This window comes from Simochromis diagramma, unplaced genomic scaffold (assembly GCF_900408965.1).
Source record: "Simochromis diagramma unplaced genomic scaffold, fSimDia1.1 OVJJ01000205.1, whole genome shotgun sequence".
NCBI lineage: Eukaryota > Metazoa > Chordata > Actinopteri > Cichliformes > Cichlidae > Simochromis > Simochromis diagramma.
In genome coordinates this window covers 6,297,089-6,319,644 of record NW_024386782.1, presented here as the reverse complement: position 1 = coordinate 6,319,644, position 22,556 = coordinate 6,297,089, and the positions used below count along the sequence as shown (strand labels likewise).

At 40.1% G+C, this 22,556-nt stretch overlaps 1 protein-coding gene across 1 annotated transcript; it reads right to left on the bottom strand.

Annotated features, from left to right (window-relative positions):
* Nucleotides 1-1,850: 1,850 nt before the first annotated feature.
* kiss1ra (KISS1 receptor a) lies at nt 1,851-20,221 on the bottom strand. Its single transcript, XM_040018802.1, has 5 exons — nt 18,963-20,221; nt 13,494-13,618; nt 5,728-5,863; nt 5,389-5,627; nt 1,851-3,983 (listed from the first exon to the last, which is right to left on the bottom strand). Exons 1-5 carry the CDS (start codon nt 19,213-19,215, stop codon nt 3,603-3,605), a joined length of 1,134 nt encoding a protein of 377 aa, XP_039874736.1. The 5' UTR covers nt 19,216-20,221; the 3' UTR covers nt 1,851-3,602.
* Nucleotides 20,222-22,556: the final 2,335 nt, after the last annotated feature.

Genomic DNA, 22,556 nt, shown 5'->3' with positions numbered 1-22,556 from the left:
TAATGACCAAAGAAAACAATGTTTCCAGAAGCTGTGCGGTACATTACAGCAACATCTCTACAGTATAGAGCAATGCATGGCTGGCACCAACAACATGATTAGAATCAAGGTTTTATTTACATTACTACCTCTGTTCAAAAGTTAGAATTAATCTCACTGCAGGCAGGATTCTTCAAAACCCTGAGAAATTCTGAAATCATTTGTCTGTTTCACTACAATCATTTCTTTAAACAAAGCGGCTCACATGTACATCTAAAGCTGAACATATTTCATCTCACAAGACAGTTCAAGCTGAACCCAAGCAGAATATATTTTTAAACCAGACAGACATAAAAAGTGTCAATGTCATGAGAATGTGTGCAAAACATTGCTGTGCAAAGGAAAGAATTAAAAAAAATAATACCATGAAAAGTTTTCCATCAGTTAACCTCAGATAAACAGAAAAAGTTTAAAATACAGGTCTTTACGCTTCTTTTTATATAGGATGGCTCAGTGTCTTCTGTCTCTACATAATCCAAGATTTCACGATGATTTCGTGATGTTGGAGCTCTGTGGGCTCTGTGCTGCAGGATTTCTTGTTTTTCTTGTCAGTGAAGACCCGCTGAAAACCTTTCATGCCTCTGCCTGCATGTTTGAAGCTGTCAAGGCTGCACAATGATGGTGTGGTACAAGTAATGAAAATTTTATTAATGACTTTTGCCTTAATGGTTATACATACATGTGGAGGATTATTAAAGAGCAATATGCAGCCATTAGGCAGAACTCAAACATGTTAAGATGTGTTTTAGAGCAGTGCTCACGTAAAAAAATGGTCTCACAATGCACTCCATGCCATACCCCTTTTTTCCTGTTCTAATTAGTGGGTGACACTTTCTTTAGTTGGCTGCTTTTTGTACAATTTGAATTGCAAATGGAGGACTAATTACTTGCTGCTAAAACAGTGCAGCTCAAATTGTTTCAACAAAACTCAAAGTGCTTTTTTTTTTAGCACGAGTACAAACATTTTGACACACGGCTGCAAGATGCATGTTCTGCTGTGTTCTACTCTATTCTTGCAAGTACGTAATTAGCATCTACTAATGACCAGTATAATGTAAGGTTACATTATCTATAGCTGCATTAAGGTGGCCATGTAGTTCAACCTATGTTAGAAAAATCTTCCTGCATGTTTTTTTCCCCCCTAATTAACAGCTTTACAGATTTATTAACTATGATAGGCTGCATTTCTATTGCCAGACAGCTGCTCCGTCATCACCTTCTCCTTCAGAATGCACTCTCACAATGGAGCAGGTCGTCTCCGCCGTCTGTCTGACAAGATCGTGCAAGGGTGTTTTTTTTCTGAGAAGATGTAACAACTGATACCACTAACGAAAAAAGTAGATGCAGTGGGCGAAATGTGGATGCGTGCTTGTATTTGCCTGTGTGCATGCGTGCATGTTTCTATAGTGTTTGTGAATGCACAATTAAGTAAGGTGCGAATGTTTGTGCATGGGACACAAAAGCAAAGTAAACACTGTCTACACTTCACTGACTACAACCCCCGGTTTAGCCATCACACCACTCATCATACTGCCAGCAACGGAAACGATTCAGCTGGATTCAGTTGTTTTTAAACAAACAAAAAAGCACAGCTTTAACTTCTTTTGCCTCAAGAAACGATCTGATTCCCTTTTATTTTCACTTATAATACCATGGACGTATGTAGTAGCCTGTAGTGAAGTATATAAAATTGATTCATCTTTGTGTGAGTCATGTGGATCTGGATCCACATGACTCACAAACTCACAAAACTGAACAGAAGTGAGATAAACTCATAATTTTTAAACAAACAGTTTGATATTTGAGGAGTTTTGCATATTTGCTGTCTTGCTTAGAGATTGATAAGAACCTTAACATGGCTGTATGATAAGAGAGCTGGTGAAAGCTGACAAATTTGGCGTTACAGTGGTCAGTGTATCGGTATGAGTCATTCAAGGCTGTTTGTTTAAACAGTGTTGTCAAATGTGTAATAACAAGTATACCTCGCTACGTGAAATTTGTGAGTCACCCCTCATTTCTTTATATTTTGCTCCCAAGGATTCAAGCATGAAAAAGCCACCTAACTCACTATTGTGTTAACACATAACAGATATTTTAGTAAAGAATCCATTTAAAATGTGTATATTTAGGCACTTTGCTAGTACCTGTAGCAAAAACAGATTGTTCTCATTTCTTTAGTTGAATCTATGAAGAATGCTAATGATAACACAGGTTCACAGGCATAAAATAGTCTTTTTTGCACCAACGAGGTAATTTCCAAAGAACTATTAGCTGAAAACCTGCCATATCTTGGCATAGTGTTTGGTGTGTTCTAAAAACTGTGAGTTAGGGCTAGTGGAGAAGAAAATAAAAAATTGCAGACCTGAAAAAAAGTAGAGTCCTATCATGTCCTAAGAAATGACCCGACAGAGGACCTTAAAGAGATGCATCTGACCCTTAAGTTGACCCATCTACTGCTCACTGAAGCCTCATTAGAAATGGTCTGAGTGGAAGGGAAGCTGTCAAGAAACCATTACCAAAGTGTGTCTACAACCGTCTGTAAAACATGGTGGAGACTTGGTGGGGTGTTACATTTCAGTCAGGGGTGTCGGGGATCTTGTCAAAATTGATGGAATTATTAACAAAGAAAAGTATTATCAGATATTAATCCGCTATAAAGTAACATCTGACTGAAAACAGCTTCATTTTTCATCATGACAATGATCCCAAACACACTGCCAATGCATTCAAAGCACACCTCGATAGAAAAACACACAATGAAATACCATCAGTCAGTCACCACTGAAACAGCACGAGATCATTTTGACAGAAAATGGAACAAAAGGCAGCGAACATCCAAAGAAGAGCTTTGAATGTCCTTTGAGAAGCCAGGAGAAGTATTCCTGAAGATTGCTTAAAGAAATTATAAGAACGCTCACCTTTTAAACATTTACACAGTGTCACAGTGTTCGCTGTTCTTCGGAGTGACGCATACTCAAAGTGTTAAATTATTCTCTTTTTCTCCAACGAAGACGTAAATGTCAACCACAGAAAAACTAGCAAAAAAAAAACAAAACAAAAAAAACAAGCCAACTGCCATTTAGTCAAGAGTGTTAAATTCAAATATACATTCAGTGTTGTTTCATTTCATATGATATCTATAATCATCATCTGTCCTCGGTCCAGTTTATTCTAGAGCTGCAGACCTCATCAGATCAAACAGGGATTAAATGTCCTGCCTGCAGCTTTCAGGCCAAACTCTCCTCTTTTGTCATCTGGTGTGTTCAGCTTTGTGTTATTCAGACCTGGTGTTTGGCAGACATGTGCCAGCATTGCCAGCCTTGGCAGTTGGAACAGGTAACATATTGTGCCAAATACTGTTAGTGCCCATCTGTTTTATGTGTCTGAGTTCCCTCACATCATTTCATTAGTTATATTCACTGATATAAATACACCCCGGCTGCCAAACAGTGTCTCTTTCAGATCAGTTGCTCTTTGAGGACGTTTACACAACATTAGTGTTATTTTTTTCATGGTTCACATTAGAAAACTGTCCGTATCCTTCTTATGTTAAATGATCGGGATCAGTTCACCACGTTATTATTGTTGCCTTCCTCCGCAGCAACAAACTTAATCTCAGCATTGGCAGTCCTGGAAGCCATGCTGCTGTCTCTGACCTTGTGCTTGAACAGGAAGGGAAAAGTTTTCCTGAAAGACTTTTGGAAACTAGCTCCCATAAAGCCATAAACTATGGGGTTGACAGAGGAGTTGGCGTAGGACATGCAGTTGGCCCACGTCTTGATCTTGTATGTGGCGTAGTTAGGCTGGTAGTTAGGATAGAAAGACTGGAAGAGGACAAAGATCTGGATGGGCCCCCAGCAGATGGCAAAGAGAAGCACAATCACTACCACCATCTTGGAAACTTTGCTCCGGATGCTGATTGTTCTCTCAGACAGGAGATTCACCTGAAGAGACAAAACAAGGAACCCTCTTTGTAATGTTTTTGACAATATTTAGAATATGTAACAGTGTTACCAGAGTGATAACAGTCAATCAAAACAGAAAGTTATCAAAAGAAGGAACTAAAGGACACAGAAACGCTCCTTCGGGTAGCTACAGAATCTCTTATTCGAGTAAATAAGAATGTAACGTCCTCGGGACCAAGAAGAACCATCAGTGGTTTCCAGGTGATTGCACTTTTTTGCACTTGGTGACTCGGTGAGTAAGTGAGGTTGAGCATGCAACACACAAAGTACTGGGTAACCACTACACTGAGGTTTGTTCCTGTTAAAAGGGAGTTTGTCATTCCCACTGTCGCCAAGTACTTGCTCATAGGGGATCAGTTAAAATTAAACTGAATCATTGTAATTGGAGACTCAACTTATTCGGTTGCCAGTTTGTTGTATCCTGGTTATGCTCGATTCATTCTAAAGACAAAACTGACCAGCAGCAACTACATCAATGTTTCTGTGGACATTTCTTAATTTCTGTTTCAAATCTGTGACGTTCTGGCTGGACACTGAATATAAGCAGTGAATGAGATTTTCAGAATAGTCAGTTCTATCTTGTTGTGGTTTTATTTCATGTATTCATGCACCAAAGTTGCTTTAGAGACAGCAACTGACTAAGAGTGGTTGCAGACCTTTGTCGTGCTGGGTCACCAACCACTACTTTTCCTAGTGTGACTGTATTAAAGGCTTTATTTCCCCTTGAGGTTGTCAATGCATTGCAACCTATTTATCCATTGATATTAGAGGATATTTGTTTCACTCTCTTTCCTATATTGGTGTAAATTATTGATCAGGGCATTAGTGCTTAAAAAAAAATCACTCCCACACTGAGTGGGAATGTTTGGCAACATAATTGCCCATAATTGTTTTCTACTTTACCCTGTCACACTTTCAATATAACACCTGTAGTGATTAACATTACTCCCACTCCGTCCACAGCAGGTCTACCTGCTCATGTTCCCAAAATGTAGTGAAGTGTAAGATCTCTTTGTGTTAACACAAAGACAATAATTTGTCTTCCTGTAACACTCGTGTGCAGAAGTTGGCAGGTATAATGCAGTTGCTCTTTTTTATGAATAGGTTCCACATTGAAAAAGAAAGCCACAATAAAAAATTATAAAATGAAGAAAATTATAAAATAAAGAGTTGACTGCAGCCACTTTAAAGAAGTTTTAAAACACATTTTCAAAGACTGGGACATGAAGAGAAGAGAGGAGAAGAGAGGAGAAGAGAAGAGAGATTTTAAACTTTTAATTGGCTGAAAATTAGCAGCAGCTGGTGACAATAATATCTCTGTGCATTAGTGGCTGTGTTTGTGAGGCACTTGTGAAGCCCAGGCCGATATAACACCTGCCCTTACCTGATAATTATTGTCTACAGGTTCTACAGTGGGCTGGCCAACCCTCTTAACCATCAGAGTGTAGCAGAAAGAGATAGTGAGCACAGGCAGCAGGTAGGCAGCAATGAACTGGTACAGGATGAAAGCCCTCTCATGCGTCTTAGAGGGAAATCTCTCCATGCAGTATTGCCTCGGGCCGTACCAGTAGCCCTCCTCTATACGCTGGTACATTAAAATTGGTGTAGAGAGGATGAAAGAACCTGAAGAGGAGAAACATGGTTAGGTGAAATGATGGCATTTTAAATTTTATACACATACGCAACTATTTTTAACGAGTCAGTCGATAATGACACGACGTACCGATCCAAATGCAAATGCTGACAATCATGGCTACTTTGGGGGTTCGGTGCCGAAGAGATTTCAGGGGGTAGACTGTCACGTAACAGCGGTCTCCACTCATGGCAGTCAGGGTGATGCAGGTGGCTTGCACCGTCACCTAACAAATGAAGACGATGCTCATTTCATTTACGTGTAAACTCAAAGTGCTTAACATAAATGACAAATACATGAAAAGATAATAGAATTAAAGATAAATTATGAAGCTGTCTTATTCAAATTAGTTTGTGTGAGCAAAAACGGTTCTTCTCCAAAAAGAAAAAAACATTTCTTCCTTTTGGAGAAGAAAAGTGATCGTGCAGAGATTATTTTTATTATTTTATGAAATAATCAAATATTACCCAGAGGATGGGATAATCTGGGGTCACCTGACCATGAAACAGCTTGTGAGTCAATTTTCCAATTAATTTTGACCCACTGAAAATGGGGGCTATGAATACAAAGGGATGTAATTCTTAAACTGTTAATACTTTTGTTAAATCCCTTGAATGAAAGCTGAAAGTCTGCACTTCAGCTGTGGTGTATAGATGTGAAATTACAAAATGTGTCATTGTCCAAATAATAATGGACGTGATTCTAGGTACATAAGCTATTGTGCTTTAGGAAAGGAGAAGAAATATTATTTATGACTCTCAGATGTTTAACAATACAGCTGTGAACCAAAAAAATTGAAAAGCAGAAATATATTAAATAAAGTCTATTTAGCTTGGCTAACAAAAATAATAGCTTTAGACAGCTGAGTCCTCATTCTGCTCCATCTGTGCTTTATAATGTTACATCACCCACAAGAAAGAAGAAAAACAACTAAATAGTGAGTAAGCATACAAAGGGAAAACAGGCTAGCAAACAAAACTGGGATAAATGACCGAAAAATAAATTCAAATGTAATCTTTCTAGTCTACTTTCATAGAAGATATCCCCACAAGCACCACAGATAAATCCATAACACAGCTATGTGTTCAGTGGAAAGACTCAAATTTAAAACTAGCTTAAAATTAAAAGAAATGATCATGTTTGGCATTATTTCATATTGCACATTTGTGGAAAAGTTGCAGAAATATGTAGAGCGTGTTCCAAAAGAGTATCCCTTGATGTAAGTTAGGCAGTGGTGGTGTCTCAAAGAAAGATGCCATGGTCTGGTTGGTCAAACTGAATAGGAGGAGAAGAAATTGGCTTAACACTGGATCCATAAACCAAACAGAGACATTAAAATGCCAACGCACCTGAAATATATTCATTTTAAACAGTCAAACATACACATTGCCACGACCTCAAGGATCTCTAGGATGTTGTTGTTGTTTTTTGCTGTTTCACTCTTTCTCACCAGGGTGGAGTCAGACTATGCTCCCCACCTCTGTCCTCGCCTACTCAGCTCTACTCACCTGTCACCCATCTGCTGTGATCCCTCACCTGCCAATCATCACAGGTTATTACCCTCAGTGGAGTCTGCTTCCTTGCTGAATCGTTGTGCTAACTTGTGTCAGTGTAGACCCTGCTTGGCTAGTGAGTTCCTTGTGTTTCCTAGTGCTTCTCCCTAATCTGTTCTTTTTGTGCAGACTTCCCTATCCCTACCTGCTTCTCCTGCCCTGTGGACCCTGAGTGGGTGTGAGTGAGCGTGAGTGAACTTTCTTGGATTGGATTTGGAGGTTTTGTGACTCATGGACTGTGTGAAGAGGAGTGTGAAGGTTTCCCTGCCCTGGACATTGTCCCCTTAGATTCCCTGGAGCCACCTTCCCCTGTTGCTGTATATATTTCACCTGGTGTGCATCTGTAAATAAACCCCTTTCACTTTTCACCAGTTTTGAGTCCTGCACCTAACTAACTTTGACACAAATGTGTTTCTTACAAGAGCTCTTACAGTTTGCTGACAAGCTATTAGAGGAAGCGCTTTTCTTATAGTGTCTTGCAAACTTGTTTTTTTTTTTTGTTTTTTTTTTTGGCTTTATATTTTAATCGCTGCTCTCTAGAAAGCAGACGTTCAAGCAGCTTTTTTGTCCTTTATTTCAGACTCCCTCTCCAGTTTTTACTAATGGGCTTGCATGCTTTTAAGCTGCAGATCATTCAGAATGGTAAAGAGCGAGGGATAGAACCGGAGAGGACGCGTACAGAGGAAGTGCAGAGGTGGCAGCATTTGTGATGAGTGTTTTTCATTAGCATATGAAGCAATCATCCAACTTCATTTTTAATGGAGTTCAATGATGCTTGATTCAATTAAACTTGAGCTAATCAGAAGAATTGTAATTGAAGACCAAATATAGAATTTTACTCGTACATTAAAGTTTGACAAACTTTTCCATCTTACACAAAATTTTAAATGACTGCATTTAATCATTACTTATTATTAACCTCTGGCTCTCATCCTCAGTGTGCTTTTTATCCTGTCTTCCTCCCCTCACTAACAACCGGTTGCAGCAGATGGCTGCACCTCCCTGAGCCTGGTCCCGTCGTAGGCTTCTTCCTGTTAAAAGGGAGTTTTTCCTTCCCACTGTTACCAAGTGCTTGCTCACAGGGGGGCATTAGTGTTTAATTTTTTGGGGGGAGGTTCTCTGTGTAATTGATGGTTCTTGCAATATAAAGCACATTGAGAAATGAAGTGAATTGAATCAATATTTCCACTAGGACTTATAGTTGTGTTCTAGAGTAAAAAAAAAAAGAAGCAAGAAAAGAACAGATGCTTTTCTTGTTTCATACGCAACTGTGCATTGATGTCATCAGGATGACACAGAAAGCAAGCCTAACACTTTCTACCGTCTTTGTTCTTTTTGGATACATCACCTCTATGGGTCTTAGTGGGTTGTATGTAGGCAAACTAATCCAGTTTTTGTTTTGAAATATGTGGAGCAGGGTGAAAAATGAGGGGTCTGAAGTTCCCTCTGTGCTCTTTTACAAATAGGATCTAATTTTGTCCCTCTTTTGTCTATGTGTCTGCCTGTTTCTCTCGCCACCTCTCATCTGCGACTACGAAGCCAGCTCACATTACCCTCCAGAGGTTTTGTGCACCAGGACCACAGGATTTCAAAAGATATGGTGAGAGAGAGAGAAAAGGGTCATCATAAGTTCAGTGTTGAGGCGGCTGAGGAAATGGATACCATTTTTCCTATGTTTTGTTTTTTAAGATGTCTGGTATATTAGTAGCTCATAATTTCTATTCTACTGTAGTTTTATTTCTTTTTAATGATGGAAGAAAATGAGGGAGGAATAAATAATAAGAATCTGTTTTCTTTAAGCTTCCTAATCTTTTTTATTTATTCAGTTTAAACATGGTAATTAAAATCATAGGGCTACACGGGGGATATTCTCCTAACATTCAGCCATAAGCTTCAGATAAAGCTGTTTACATCAGTGTCTTAAAGTATTTGAGATATGCAGTCTAATATTTATATATAAGATACATTTAAAGGGACAGTTTACTTTTATTCATCTGAAAAAAAATCATCAATACCAGTCCATTTTGTGATTTTAGCTTCTCAAATATCCATCTGTCCATCAGCTGGGGCCTGTGCAAAATAGAAATGGACCAAGAGGCAGTTCCACGCCCTTGAGAGCTCACCAGTTCATCTCAGGGTTCTCAAGCACACACTCTCATATCCACACCTCAGTCAGTTTAGAAACACCCAGAACTTAATGTGCATGCCTTTGGACTGTGGGAGGAAACCAGATTATCCAGAGGGAAACCCCTGCAGACACATGGAGAATCCCACAGAGAAACGCCCAGCCAACAAGGAGGTTTGAACCCAAGTGCTAACCACTGCACCGCTGTACCTCCCAACAGCAGTTTTCAGTATTTTTTTAATCTCCTCCAGATTTAAAACGCATAAAACTTCTGAAGATCACATACAGCTTGGACTTTAAAAGGTTTGAAAACTTTCATTAATACATTATTCAAGAAAATAACAGGCAGATTAAATGTTGACTAAAGTCTGTGAAGAGCTAAAAGTTTCCTGCAGAGATCTTTGATTTAACGTAATCAATGCTCCTCTCAGACTAATCTTCAGCCTGGTAATAACTGGACATGAAAATACATCTGCTAATTAGACTGGAAAGATGAAGGAGCAGTATCCCACCCTAGCAATGTAATCTTGCTTCCTTAATTTAGTTTCAAACAGCACAACAGGGCAGGAACCTTTGATGAAGTGTGATGGTATTTTTACACAAACCTTCTCCTAAGTGGGCAATAACACATCTAATTTGTGGTTTGAAATTGGTGAATGTGAGTGTGAATGGTTGTCTGTAACTCCATCTTAGCCCTTTGTGAGACTGGTGGCCTGTCCAGTGTGTACGCTGCCTATCACTTTATGGCAGCTGGGATCAGCTCCAGGCTCCTGAATTGGATAAGCGAAAGAAAATGGATGGCCAGGTTGGATGGAATTGGTATTGAGCAGTAATCCTATAAAGCCCTTAGACATTCCCTGCTATTCTACAATATAACTGTACTATCCGACAAGCAGTAGTTGGGTAATCTGTCATCACGATCCTTTAACAGAGGCTGGATGTAAACACAGCAGGAATGCGTCACCCACTGTTACCCATCGACTGTTTTTTTTTTTTTTATTAAACTGTGGAAATTTTGAGACACTAATAACACTAACAGCTCTTATTTCTTGGAGAAATTTGAGTGATTGAGGCAAAGAGAGTGGCCACTTCTCTTATCTCGTTACCTAATTACCTTTCTCCCTTGTATGCAATAATAAATGATGGTAGGCTAGCATAATAGAAACTGACTTGAAGGTTTGAGATGAGAAAATGGTTGTCTGATAAGAGAGGAAAACGAGACAGTCATGTTTGACAGACGCTTTCTGCTTTCAGAATAAAAAGCTTGGTCTTAGTCATCAAGACACGCTCACAGACCACGTAGTCTGATTGTTCACATCCATTAATCAAATCATGCCTATGTTTTTCTTGAGGTTTTTTGTTTTGAGGCTGACATCTAAAAATTTTTAAAGTGTTTCTTTTTTAAGTTTGACAGAATATCCCCTGCATGTCGAATGAGATGAAATTTAATCAAATTGCTGCACGAAATAGAAAGCTAAATACATTTGCTGCATACTTTATCAGCCTCTGATATTGAAGATTAAAATGTTGGGGAAAGTGATTTTGCTTGTAATGACAAAGTGCTTATTAACTGAACAGGAGCTGTGGGTCTCTCTGAGTGACTGTATCTGGTTCGCGGTTGACTTTGTCATTAGAGTAGTCAGAGAACTGGTTATTAGTGCAAGGCTGAGTGTAATTAAAGCGTCTGCTCGTTGTCAGACACTATGCATTTAATGTTGTTTTTAACATCTTTTCTCCGTGAATAAGCCGGGCGATGCTAAAATACCTTGGACAGTTTCCCCTCGTGATGCACTTGTACAAGGAAAGAAAAAAACATGGACGTAATTGACGCATTCAAAAAGTTCCACAAAAAAAGAGAAACATTATCTAAAATTGGCCATTATTCCTCTTGAGTCATCTCTTTGTGTAGCTCTGCATCACTCACTGTGCTCCAGCTGTTTTTAGATCCTAACCCCTGTAGCTCTTCAATATAAGTCCCGTGGACCTGATTCACTTCATTTAACTCGACTTTTATTCTAACCCTACTTTCTTACATCTCTCAGTTTGTTGATTTGTGCTGGATATACACCGATCAGGCACAACATTATGATTACCTGCCAAAATAGCCTTGGCTAATCAAAGCAGGGATTCCAATAGAGCCCTGAAGGTGCGCTGTGGTATCTGGGATCAAGATGTTACTAACAGATCCTTTAAGTCCTGTAAGCTGAGAGGTGGGGGCTCCACGGATCAGATTTGTTTGTCCAGGTGGTACATATCAAAGTAACATCCACATAGATGGCAGAACCCAAAGTTTCCCAGTAGATCATTACATAAAGCATCGCACCGCCTCCACTGGCTGCTTCTCATAGTGCATCCTGATTTCAGGTGTTCCCCTGATGGATGTGCAGCCGGCCATCCACGTGAGGTAAAACAAAATGTGATTCATCAGACCGGGCTACCTTCTTCCATTGCTTCGTGGTCCAGTTCTGATGCTCACGTGCTCATTGTTGGCACTTTTGGCAGTGGATGGGGATCCGTTTGGGCACCCTGACTGGTCTTTGGCTGAGCTCCATACACAATCAACTGCAAGGCACTGACATTGTTCTATCAGAGCCAGCATCATCTTTTACAGCCATCTGAGCTGCAGCAGCATCTGTTCGATCGGACCACACGGGTCAGCCTTCTCTCCCCACGTGCATCAGTGAGTTTTTGCTGCCCTGTCACTGGTTCACCACGGCTCCTTCCTTTACCACATTTGATAGATGTTGACCTCTGCAGATCAAGAACACCCACAACAGCTGCAGTTTTTGAAGATGCTCTAACCCAGACGTCCTGCCATCATAATTTCGCCCTTGTCAGACTCAATGTTTAAAATCCTCACTCCCATTTTTCCTGCCTCTAACATTCTTCCTGCTTCGATGTATCATGTGTCAGTATATCGAGTTAGATATTTCCCTCGGGGGAGGGTTTTGAGTAAACTAGAATTAAAAGAGAACAATTATCAACTGCCTGGAAATATGACTCCAAACAAAAAGTATTTCTGTCTGGTGAGTGCATAACTAGACACTTGATATGATAATGGTGTTTGTAGCTATTTGCACTGCTACTAAGTGGCAGGATAGTTTAGTAATATTCTCCAACACTGAATTCACAGGTTGTTTTCACACAGTTTCCATCAGTGACTATGTGTCAATAACAGATAAGTTCAAAATCTTGCAGATGACACTTCCAAGTTAAGGATTGTTGTGCTATTCCATCCACATTTCCAAATTTAGAGCAACACCTTTATAGTGCAGCTGAAGCCATGACAGGTAGCTTTTGTCATACTGTCTACAGGTCGTTTTCCTTTTTGTTTCGTTAGGTGGTTTGTCTGCTGCACAGGCTTTTAGTTGTGGTTTGTTTCATGCATGAAAGGTGAAAATGGCTTTTTACCCAGTTTGCAGCTCCTCACCGTCAGTCAGTGCCTTGGATAATTCCAACCAACAGCAGCTGTGCAAACCTATTTTATTATGACACTCTGAATATTTGTTATACTTTTTTTGGCCTCTCACTAATCAAACAAAACAATTGAGAGGCATGATTGATTTAAGTGGCTGAAATCTGTTTTGAATTCCTGGATTAGATATTATAAAGGATCCCACGAAAATAATGTTTTTTCATTGGCACACGGTGTTCAGTAGCCCCTTTAAATCTTGATTAATGTCTGGGTCTATGGAAGCATTGTATCACGTAACACCTTCATCTCCTTAACAGAAGATTCTGTTATTCTCTTTTGTGTCTCCTCCTTCTTGTGACTGATGCTGATTACTGTTATTATTCTCTGTCAGCTGTGTATGACACATCTTGACACGTTTGACTTTTAAAGCTGTAGAGTTCGACCTACTTTCATTGTCATTTTTGAAGAAACTCTAAATTCAACAATGGCTTATTTTGGATTAGCTTTCTTGAGAACTGTAATTTTATGAGGATGAACTGTGACCACCTTCACAGGATTATATAGATTGATTTTTCTGTGACAACGCCGAGCTGGCTCACTGTTCTCATGGGAGTGGGAGTGTTAAAGCCCTGAATGCTGTTACTGTGAGAAAGTTAAAGAATCCAAGATCATTTTAAGGGAAGTGTTGAAAATATAATATTCACATGAAAGCACATTTCTGAGCTGAGAAACAGAATAGTTGAAGTGGTTCAAAAGATATTACCTGTTGCAGAAAGGCGACAAATTTGCACATGAAGTTGCCAAAGATCCATCCAGGGAGGGGGTAAAGGGTGGCGGTGAAGGGGACGCAGCACACCAAGAAGATGATGTCAGTGGCGGCCAGGTTTGCTGCACAGGGAGAAAAGATAACGCTGTATTTGATGAATGTTGTACAGTCTGCAGAACAGTGTTTAACTGAAAACGCTTGAAGCCAGTGGCATGGATTCTTCAACAATCCTGGAAAAAGCATAAGGACTTCTAACTATCATCCCACCTTTCTTCTTTTGCATAACAAGTCTTTTTAAACCATCTGTGGGAAAATGGATATGGAGGCACGCAGTCCTGTTTGCAGTAACATCAACTACTAGGAACTAACAGCAGCGTTGTAAAGTTTAGTGCAATCTAATGCAAGTTTGCAGACTCGCAGGCATGTACAGTCATGGCCATCCAAAAAGGAAAAGTTTTCATAGTCCTGTAAACATCCTGATAAAACTAAGTACATCCTTACTGCTTGCATAGGAATTAAGAGGATAAGCAGCAACCAGGTGCTGCTATTCAACACTCACTTGATTAAGTGATCATCAGGACGTGTGACAACCTCTATAAAAGCTGTGTGCCAATCTGAAGCGTTAGGCTGTGTTGCCAGGAGTGGGCACCACAGCAAATTCACCCCAAGGTCAGATTGCATAAGAAAACCCAAGAACTACATCTTGAACTCAGTTAGCATTTTAAATGTTAAAGTCCATGACAATACAATTAGAAAAATACTGCCTAGATTCGAGTTGTTTTGAAGGACTGCCAGATGAAAGCATCTTCTCTACAAAAAGTATCTGAAGAAACTACAAGACTTCTGGAATAACATCCTTTGGACAGACAACACCAAAGATGCACAGGGCCACATCTGGCAAAACCCAAAACGCAGCATCAGCACAAATACCTTATTCCAATTATGAAGGATGGTGATTATATGGGCTTGTTTTGCAGCTGCGGGACCTGGGTACCTTGCAGTCATTGAGTCAGTCATGAACTCCTCTGTATGCCAAAGTATTCTAGAGTCAAACACAAAGCCAACTGTCTGACAGCTAAAGCTTGGCTAAAATTTGGTCATGCAACAGGATCCACCACCATGAAATCATGAAATGCGGTGGAGGGGCTTTAAGAGAGCTGTGCATAAACAAATACATGCAAACCTCAATGAATTGAAGTAACGCTGCAAACATGAGTGAGCTAAAATTCCTCCACAATCATGTGAGAGATTTATAAAGAAAATTAATACTTCAATTTATTGCTACTAAAGGTGGTTCCACAGGTTACAAATATGGGGTGTGTTTAGTTTTTCACAGGACTTCACAGACTCCAGTGAAAACTTTCTTTTTCACATGACCGCATGAAAATACAGCTATTATAAAGGTTGTAGTGCTTTGAGTGAAGTGTTTAGTGTCCTCTTTGGGGTTTTGCTGTATTGAGTCATTTAAAAAAATGGTAATTCTTGAACACTAGATCAGCTTAGCAAGTTTTCATAATCCAAAATAATCTTTATGCTGCACCGCGATTCAGCACGCAAATTTATTTACTTTCTGAAATAAGTCAGAATTTCTGGCTCATATAACAAACATATGCACTGACCTTAAAACACACGCCAGAAACAGGAAAATGCATAAAGCTTCCAATTTAAAGGTAAGAAATATAAAACTGGCACATTTTTTCAGGTACTGATAGTCTGCTTCAGAAGGAAAATGTATTTACATGATGATGCCTTTAGAAAATCAAGACTCAAGCTGTTACTTGACTGCCGGCAGGTCATACAGTACACCTACACACACACACACACCAAGCAGAAGTTAGAGCATAAACTTTTATAGCCTGCTTCTGGTGTTGTCTTCATTTATTCATCATTCCAATATGCCACACACTACTTCCTTTTGTTTTAGTTGATCTAATCACTTTGTAGCTACTGAACCATTATGTCGAGAGGATAGGCAGATGGTGCAGGCCCTAACGAAATGTTGCTGAATATTAAGCTGTTTCCATGCTGCGGTCTTGAGGTATATTATCCAACATGAAATTCTCGTCATATCCACAATGCACTGTGCAAAGAGAGACGCAAATCATTTCTGCAGTAAATCGCCGAACTGCAACATTTACGCAACAAATGAGCTCATTACCGTGAATGCCTGTGACAAGCCATTTTTGAAATTATATTTTGTTTGTTTGTTCTGTGTGCTCATCCAGTAAATCAATCACCTTTGCATTTCTCTTCAAGCGACAGTAGACACCACAGCTCTAGCCGGCGTGCTGACTTAAACAGTAAAAGAATAATCACACAGGTTGCAAGTCTCGGTGCTTTAAGGACCAGACGAGGTAGCAGATCGGAGCATGATTGGACACTGATTTATGTTACTTTATTTCAGACATTGAAAATCTGTGCAACTCTCCATGTAAAATATTTATGCATGTGTCCATTGTGCCTGTCTGGCTCGTCTACAAAGGAGCATATCATTAGTGTCCCCTCACTGTAAAAGGATTTAGAGAGTTTTTGTAAAGTGAGATGTGTGCAAACCTGGTGACCAACTACAAGAAACGTCTTACTGCTGTGGTTGTCAACAAGGGTTTCCCACCGAGTACTAAATCATGTTCTTCTTGGGGATCAGATACTTATTTCACTAAATGGCATGAAAATGAATGCATAACTTTTATGTAATGTGTGTTTTTCTTGACTTTTGGTTGATATTCTGTGTCTTTTGAAAATGAAGCTACCATAAAATTGAAGATGGTTCATTTTAAAGTTACACCTTCGGCAGGGGCTGAATTATTTCCCCCCTTCTATCTTACTTTATGTGACATTTAAAATAAAATATTTACACCCATGTCCTTTGGGATAATCTGCTTGCCTGTCTGCCTCGTCCACTTAGAGTGCATCATTTGTGTCTCCTAGCTGTAAAGCTCCACACTTCCTCAGTCCCAGTGGAGCTTTTCTTTCACAGGCATTTCTGTATGATTTGTTTCATTCGCCACACAGTACCAAGCACTTACCCACTCACACACCCTCACCACTAATGATATCGAAAGCCACTGACTTTGTCTGCTTCATGATTAATTCATATTTTTGCAAAACAAGTACTTATATTCTGACTTTTTCCTCCATCTCACTCGTCTTGTCATGTCACTTCCGAGCTGTCTCAGGCAAAGTTAACTGTTACAATTGTGACCAACCACAATTAAACAATTAGCAGTACATAAATAATTTGGTTTAAATGTCCACCGAAGCTCTGACTACACTGGAGACAGCAAACACGTAGTAAGAAATCTTTTTTCTTTGATTCCTTTCATATGAATCCCCTGAGCATTATCTGCTAAGAAGAAAACCTTTTGCAAACATGCACAGAAAAGGGAAGCAGATTTTAAGCTACGAGGTCTACTGAACCATGAAAACTGCTTGCTTGCAGAAATTAATGATTCCAACCTGTATGCAATGAGGATCCCAAAGCACCTCCAACATGATCATTATTATACCCCTTTAATTAGATTTTTTTCTCATAATGTGGATGGTCTTAGAAATAATCTGCACTCAGTTGGGACTCAGGACATGTCTGAACACCTGCACCTTCCATTAAAGTGTGTTTGTCTCATTTGTTTTCATAAGTACAGTTAATGCTGGCTTTAGTGTAGGTGCAAATGCCTGCTTGGCTGAGTTGACAAACCAGCAAAAAGAAATTTCACCAGTCAAGTCTCAGACTGTACTTGTGAAGAATGTGATTCAAATAAAAGGTTAACTTCACAAAAGAGCAGAGGTATTGAAGCAGATAAAAACATCAGCAGCATTGTTTAATTAAACATCCTTATGGACAGACTTAATCTGATGTATGACTCAAGCAGAAAACCATGCATATGTGGTTATCTTTGAATCTTGCCCTGACATGATTTTCTTGCTGGTCATGTAGGGGTATTGCAGTCTGGGACATTTAAGCATCCAAGTCTTTCTTCTCAGCCATATTCACTGAGGTAGTGTCTCGTTTCCCAAACTGCACGTCCTCAACTCCTCTCCTTGGGTGGTAGTCCCTCCCACCAGAGCTGAGAGTGGAGAAGGCGAGTAAACAGGCCTCGGAGCGATCACGTTCAAGCAACCTCAACTAAATAAGACATCTGGCACAGAGTAACAAGATATAACTTTTGAATCGCACACACACACAGGAAGGGTTTGATTATATTAAACAACAAAAACAATGCCTCCTCTCTCCTTTGTCCCCTGTATTTGTTTTTTTAAGGACTTAAAGCATCATTCAGCGTTTTGTGTTTGACTTCCGGGTCACAGGCAGAAGGACAGAGGAAGGTTTTGTTGTGTGATTGTGTCCCCTACTCAGATACAATCCCTTGTGTCCTGTGGAGCCAGTGTACAGCTGTCTCCACTTGGCAGTCAGCACTGGCTACTGCACTGAAGAGAGGACTTGGCTAGCCCAGTGCTGGACCAGCTTGGCAGTGTTATATCAGTGAGTGGTTCTGTTGTGTCTCTTGTTGAAAGGAGAGTGTACTTTACATTTAATGATCGCACTTGACTTTTTCCAACTTTCCAGATTTGCCGCTGACTTTCTTTTGTTTCAGACTTTTGGCACAGAGGATTCAGCATCTCTTTAACTTGAATGTTTTAATAACATTCACCTTGTTTCCCTCCCAGACCCCCAGCCCTTTTTTGTGGAGTGCAGCATCCGCTGAATACTACCTGTTGCCATGACCTTGTCCTTCATAGAGTTTGGCTAAATGTAGATGGAAACACACCTACCTCCTTCTGCCAGCATTTTTTACATTTCAAATTTGCATTTAAAGGTAGATTTCAGTTTTAAGTTGATGTCTCTTCAGGATAGATATTTTTGCTGTTAAATGAAACACGCTGAAATAAAAATATAATTCATGATTTACTCTTTTGTATTGATGAATTTAATATCATGAATCCTTGGAGCTTTATTTGCAAATAACCTCTGCACATAGCGACAAATAACTGATGCATATTTCAAACCATGAACCACTGAGTGAGAAAAATATTTTTCTGGTGCAGATAAATTTTAGATTCCATGTTGCACTGGTCCCAAAACAGCAGATAATTATTTTTAAAAAATGTTTAATTTTCTCTTGTTTCAAGAAAGACATCTGCATTAAGTTAAATGACACATTTGAGCACCTGTCATTGTCGTTAATAATTAAAGTGAAATCTTTAATCAGCACAGACATTTTTCCAATGAGCTGTGCACTCAAACTGTCAAATGGATATTCAGGGAAATTTGCACTTGGCTTTCTCGTGATCCCCATTTGAGCATTTGATGAAATTTTACAGGATAGACGAAAGAGATGTTTAATAACATAGCTGATGTTTATCTCCCTCCTGTCCATATGAGTCACATCTCCTATGCATCATTATCTTCTTCTAGTCTTTGTCCATTTACCAAGAATCATAAATACAAACTTGCACATGGAAGCTTACCTATGTAGAAGTTGGTCGCCGTTCTCATCTGTCTGTGTTTTGAAATGACATAAATGACCAGAGAGTTGCCCACCAGTCCGACCAGCATGATGAGAGAGAAGAACAGAGGGACCAGCCAGGCATCCGTGAAGAAAGGATGCTTGTCTCCTTCCTCCTCTTCCTCCTCCTCGTGTCTTCCTAGAGAGAAGTTTGTTCCGGATCCATTGATCCAGACCTGCTCGGTGGAGTTCCACAGCTCCTCGGAGGAGTACATCGTGACAGGAGAGGGGGAATAATTGACGGACGCGAGCGGGTAAGTGAGCAGGTTGTATGAGGTCTAGAACCAATTTGAAGAGAGAGAGTGTGCAGTATGCAGTCCTCTCTGCCCTCAGGCAAAGAAAATGAGAGAAAAGCAAATAATAAGGAGGGAAAAAGTCTGGCAGGAAGACTGCATGAGAGAAAAGTTGAGCAGTGAAAGGTATATGGGGTGGCAGATTGTAGGAAAAACACCAGATACGAGATGAGGCAAAATTGAAGTGAATAGCAAGCAGTTTAATCAAAGTGAAAGGGTAGCAAGGTAAATTAAAAGGTGGAGGGATGCAATTCAGGAGAAAAGGGGGTCGGGCAAGATGGAAAAAGACTTCTTAAGCTGCTCAAGTGTCGGACTCAAAGTAGGATCATAGTGATAGAGAAATTATGTCAACAGGTCATAAAAAAAGAGGTGAGCAGGAGTGGATAAAGGGCTTCTTTTCTTTGAAGCTTGTTGGATGAAAACTGCCACTGCCAACACCGTTGAGCTTTAAAGCTTGCTGTTTTTCTGACTCGAGAGATAAACGCCCGTCTCGATAGCCCTGGGAAATTATTAACAACCGAGGTTATGCTGACAGGCACACAGATGTCTTCTCCAAGCTCGGTCATCAAATACTCCGAAGCAAATCCAGTGTACTTGCAACTCCCTCTTCTTTTCTTTGAGTTGGTTTTCAGCTGATTTGTCCCCACTGTTCCACTTCTTTGTAGTAAGGTCCACAATTCAATCCATCACCTAACCTTCCATCCAGGGATTTTCCTTTAGAGGAAAGGATAGTAACTTGACTAAAAGATAACTACAGGCTAGTAAATGAGTTGATATTTGCTCTCTAACCCTGACAAAACTGTGTCTGACAAAATGGTTTGTTTTTTAATAAAAAGAACTGGGAACAAAAAAAACACCCTCATCTGCTGTGGATCCTCTAAGCAGAGCTGAGTTGAATAGAAATCATGCTTCGCGGAGACGGCAGCGAGCAGAGTGAACGAGGTGCTTGCAGCTTTATAGTATGAGCAAGAACGCACAGACGCAGTGGGAAGAGGAGATACACGCGCACACACACTGAATCCGTGTCAGTGTGTTTGTGTGTGGGTTTCTACATGACTTTGGGATAAATAGCTGATGTAAGGGTCTCCTAGCAACGTTATCCCTAAATCTTTTAGTAACAATTGCCAAAAACACCCTCCAACCGATTTCACCGTGCTCCACATGGAGTTACAATAAGATAGCATTTTAAAATACCTTTACAGAGGCAGACAGGAAACATCAAGAATATCACTGTTAAATTGAGAAAGCTGTCTATTTAAAAAAAACAAATACCTGCAAATATCAAAGAAGCCATTTCTAAAGATATTGATTTTATATTTCTTAACCATGTGTTCTCTCCGAGGACCATCTATGGTCAAAATCCCTTTTATTCCACACCAGAAAAATAAATTATCATCAGAAAGGATGAATCTGGAAATAATTTACAGATTTTCCCTCTCACTTAGCTACAATCTGGTTTTCCAAAGGTTTGTTTTCAAATGTAAAACTGGGTCTTAAAACATCATATTTGATATGAAAACCTTTTTTAATGTTAAATCCTAATGCAAACAGTGTGACAACCAGTGATAACACTGTACAAATTGCAAAGCTAATGAATCCTCCTAAGAAAACACACCACTGATCATGCCAGCAGGACTGCTGCCCAGTACAAATGGACAAATTACAAATCTACATTATGCACACACTACTAGCCCAGCATGCACTGCCAGATGCAGGTGCTATTGTCTGAACCCCAGGCACCCCAACCATGCCAGGCTTGAAAAATGCTAACACGTACCTGGAGAAATAGAGAGGCACACAGGAGGCTTGTCACCCTAAGGGGGGGGAGGGGGGGGGGAGTATGATTCACCTCATATCTGGGAGCACCATACACACTATAAATTGTTGTTTCCACAGTTTCTGATAAATAGTCAGAATGAACAGAAATGGCCTCATTGAGATTACTCTGAATCCCTCTGGATTTGTTGTTACAATCGAAATGAATCAAAAACTATTCTCTAGTCTTCTTCAGAAAACTGGCATTGCTCATTTTGGAAAGGCTTCAGTTGTAGCTTTCACTCTCCTGAGGAGTCTAAGGGTGTGCCAGAGACCACCACCAAATGTCTCAGTGAAATGCAGTATGAATACTTTAGGGAGATGAAGAAAGTAGGCGGGAGTACTGAGAGACCATGCAAATGACGAGGAGAGAGGTGGTAAAAGCAAAGGAAAAGTCGTATAGTGATTTGTATGTGAGGCTGGACACTAAGGCAGGAGAAAGGGGGTTGAGAAAAAGATTTGATTGGCAAGGCAATGGGACTGTGCTGGAAAGGATGTGCAGCAGGTTATACAGATGGTGATGTATCATCAAGTGAAGAGTGAAGTGTGCTGAGAAGATGAAGGGACTACTTTGTGGAGCTGAATGAAGAAAATGTGCAAAAATGGGGTTATGGATGGAGGACAGTTAGTGAATCAGGAAGGGCAGAGGAATTATAAAGAAGAAGTGAGGGCAGATGTGAAAAAGATACAGAGTGGAAAGGCAGTTTGTCCACATGACAAACCTGTGAAGGTGTGGGAGATGTCTGGGAGAGAGGACACAGTCCTAGAGAGTGAGGATGCTTGAGGAATGAAGAAGAAGCTTACTGAACAATAGCAGAGCTGCACCAACTACTGAGGGATAAAGCCGAGAAGCCATGACATGAAGATATGGGAAATTTAAGAAAGACAGGTGATATTCAGGGAGCAGCAGTTTAGCTTCATGCTGAGAAAAAGATCATAAATTGAAGCTTAGAGAACACACACACACACAACCAGACAAACAGACAAACAGACAGGAGAGGGAACGAGAGAGCAAAAAAGTGTGGAGACAGATAGACAGGCAGGTTGACATGGGAGGACATGAGGTCCATGACAGAAACAGGGAGGGAAGAAACAATAACAATAACCTGCCAGCATGTGACTGTAATGACACCAAAATTACAGCAACCACTTGAACACGCAGCATCAACCTCTCAGGGATGCAGCTTCTCCAGCCAGCTGTGTCCACATACACAACATACTGGCCATCTTGGAGCGAGGCAGCAGAGAGCTACACATACTAAGCTAACCTCCTGGCCAGGTGTTCATTGTGTTTTTGTTAAACATGTTGTAAAGCGACACCTTTTTAATGCTTTCTCATCTGACAGCTTAACAGGGAACCTGAAGCTCAGAGAACACAATTGGAGTTCAAGGAAAAATACAACAAGTACAGTAACATAAAATCTAGATTCCCCTCTTTCCCCGATGAT

Excerpts from the sequence above, each read along its gene's own strand:
- kiss1ra (XM_040018802.1), bottom strand. The coding sequence starts at position 19,215 with ATGTACTCCTCCGAGGAGCTGTGGAACTCCACCGAGCAGGTCTGGATC. Across the intron at positions 13,619-18,962 it reads GGCGACCAACTTCTACATAG|CAAACCTGGCCGCCACTGAC; the intron begins GTAAGCTTCCAT and ends CTCCCTGTGCAG. Across the intron at positions 3,984-5,388 it reads CTGTAGACAATAATTATCAG|GTGAATCTCCTGTCTGAGAG; the intron begins GTAAGGGCAGGT and ends TTGTCTCTTCAG.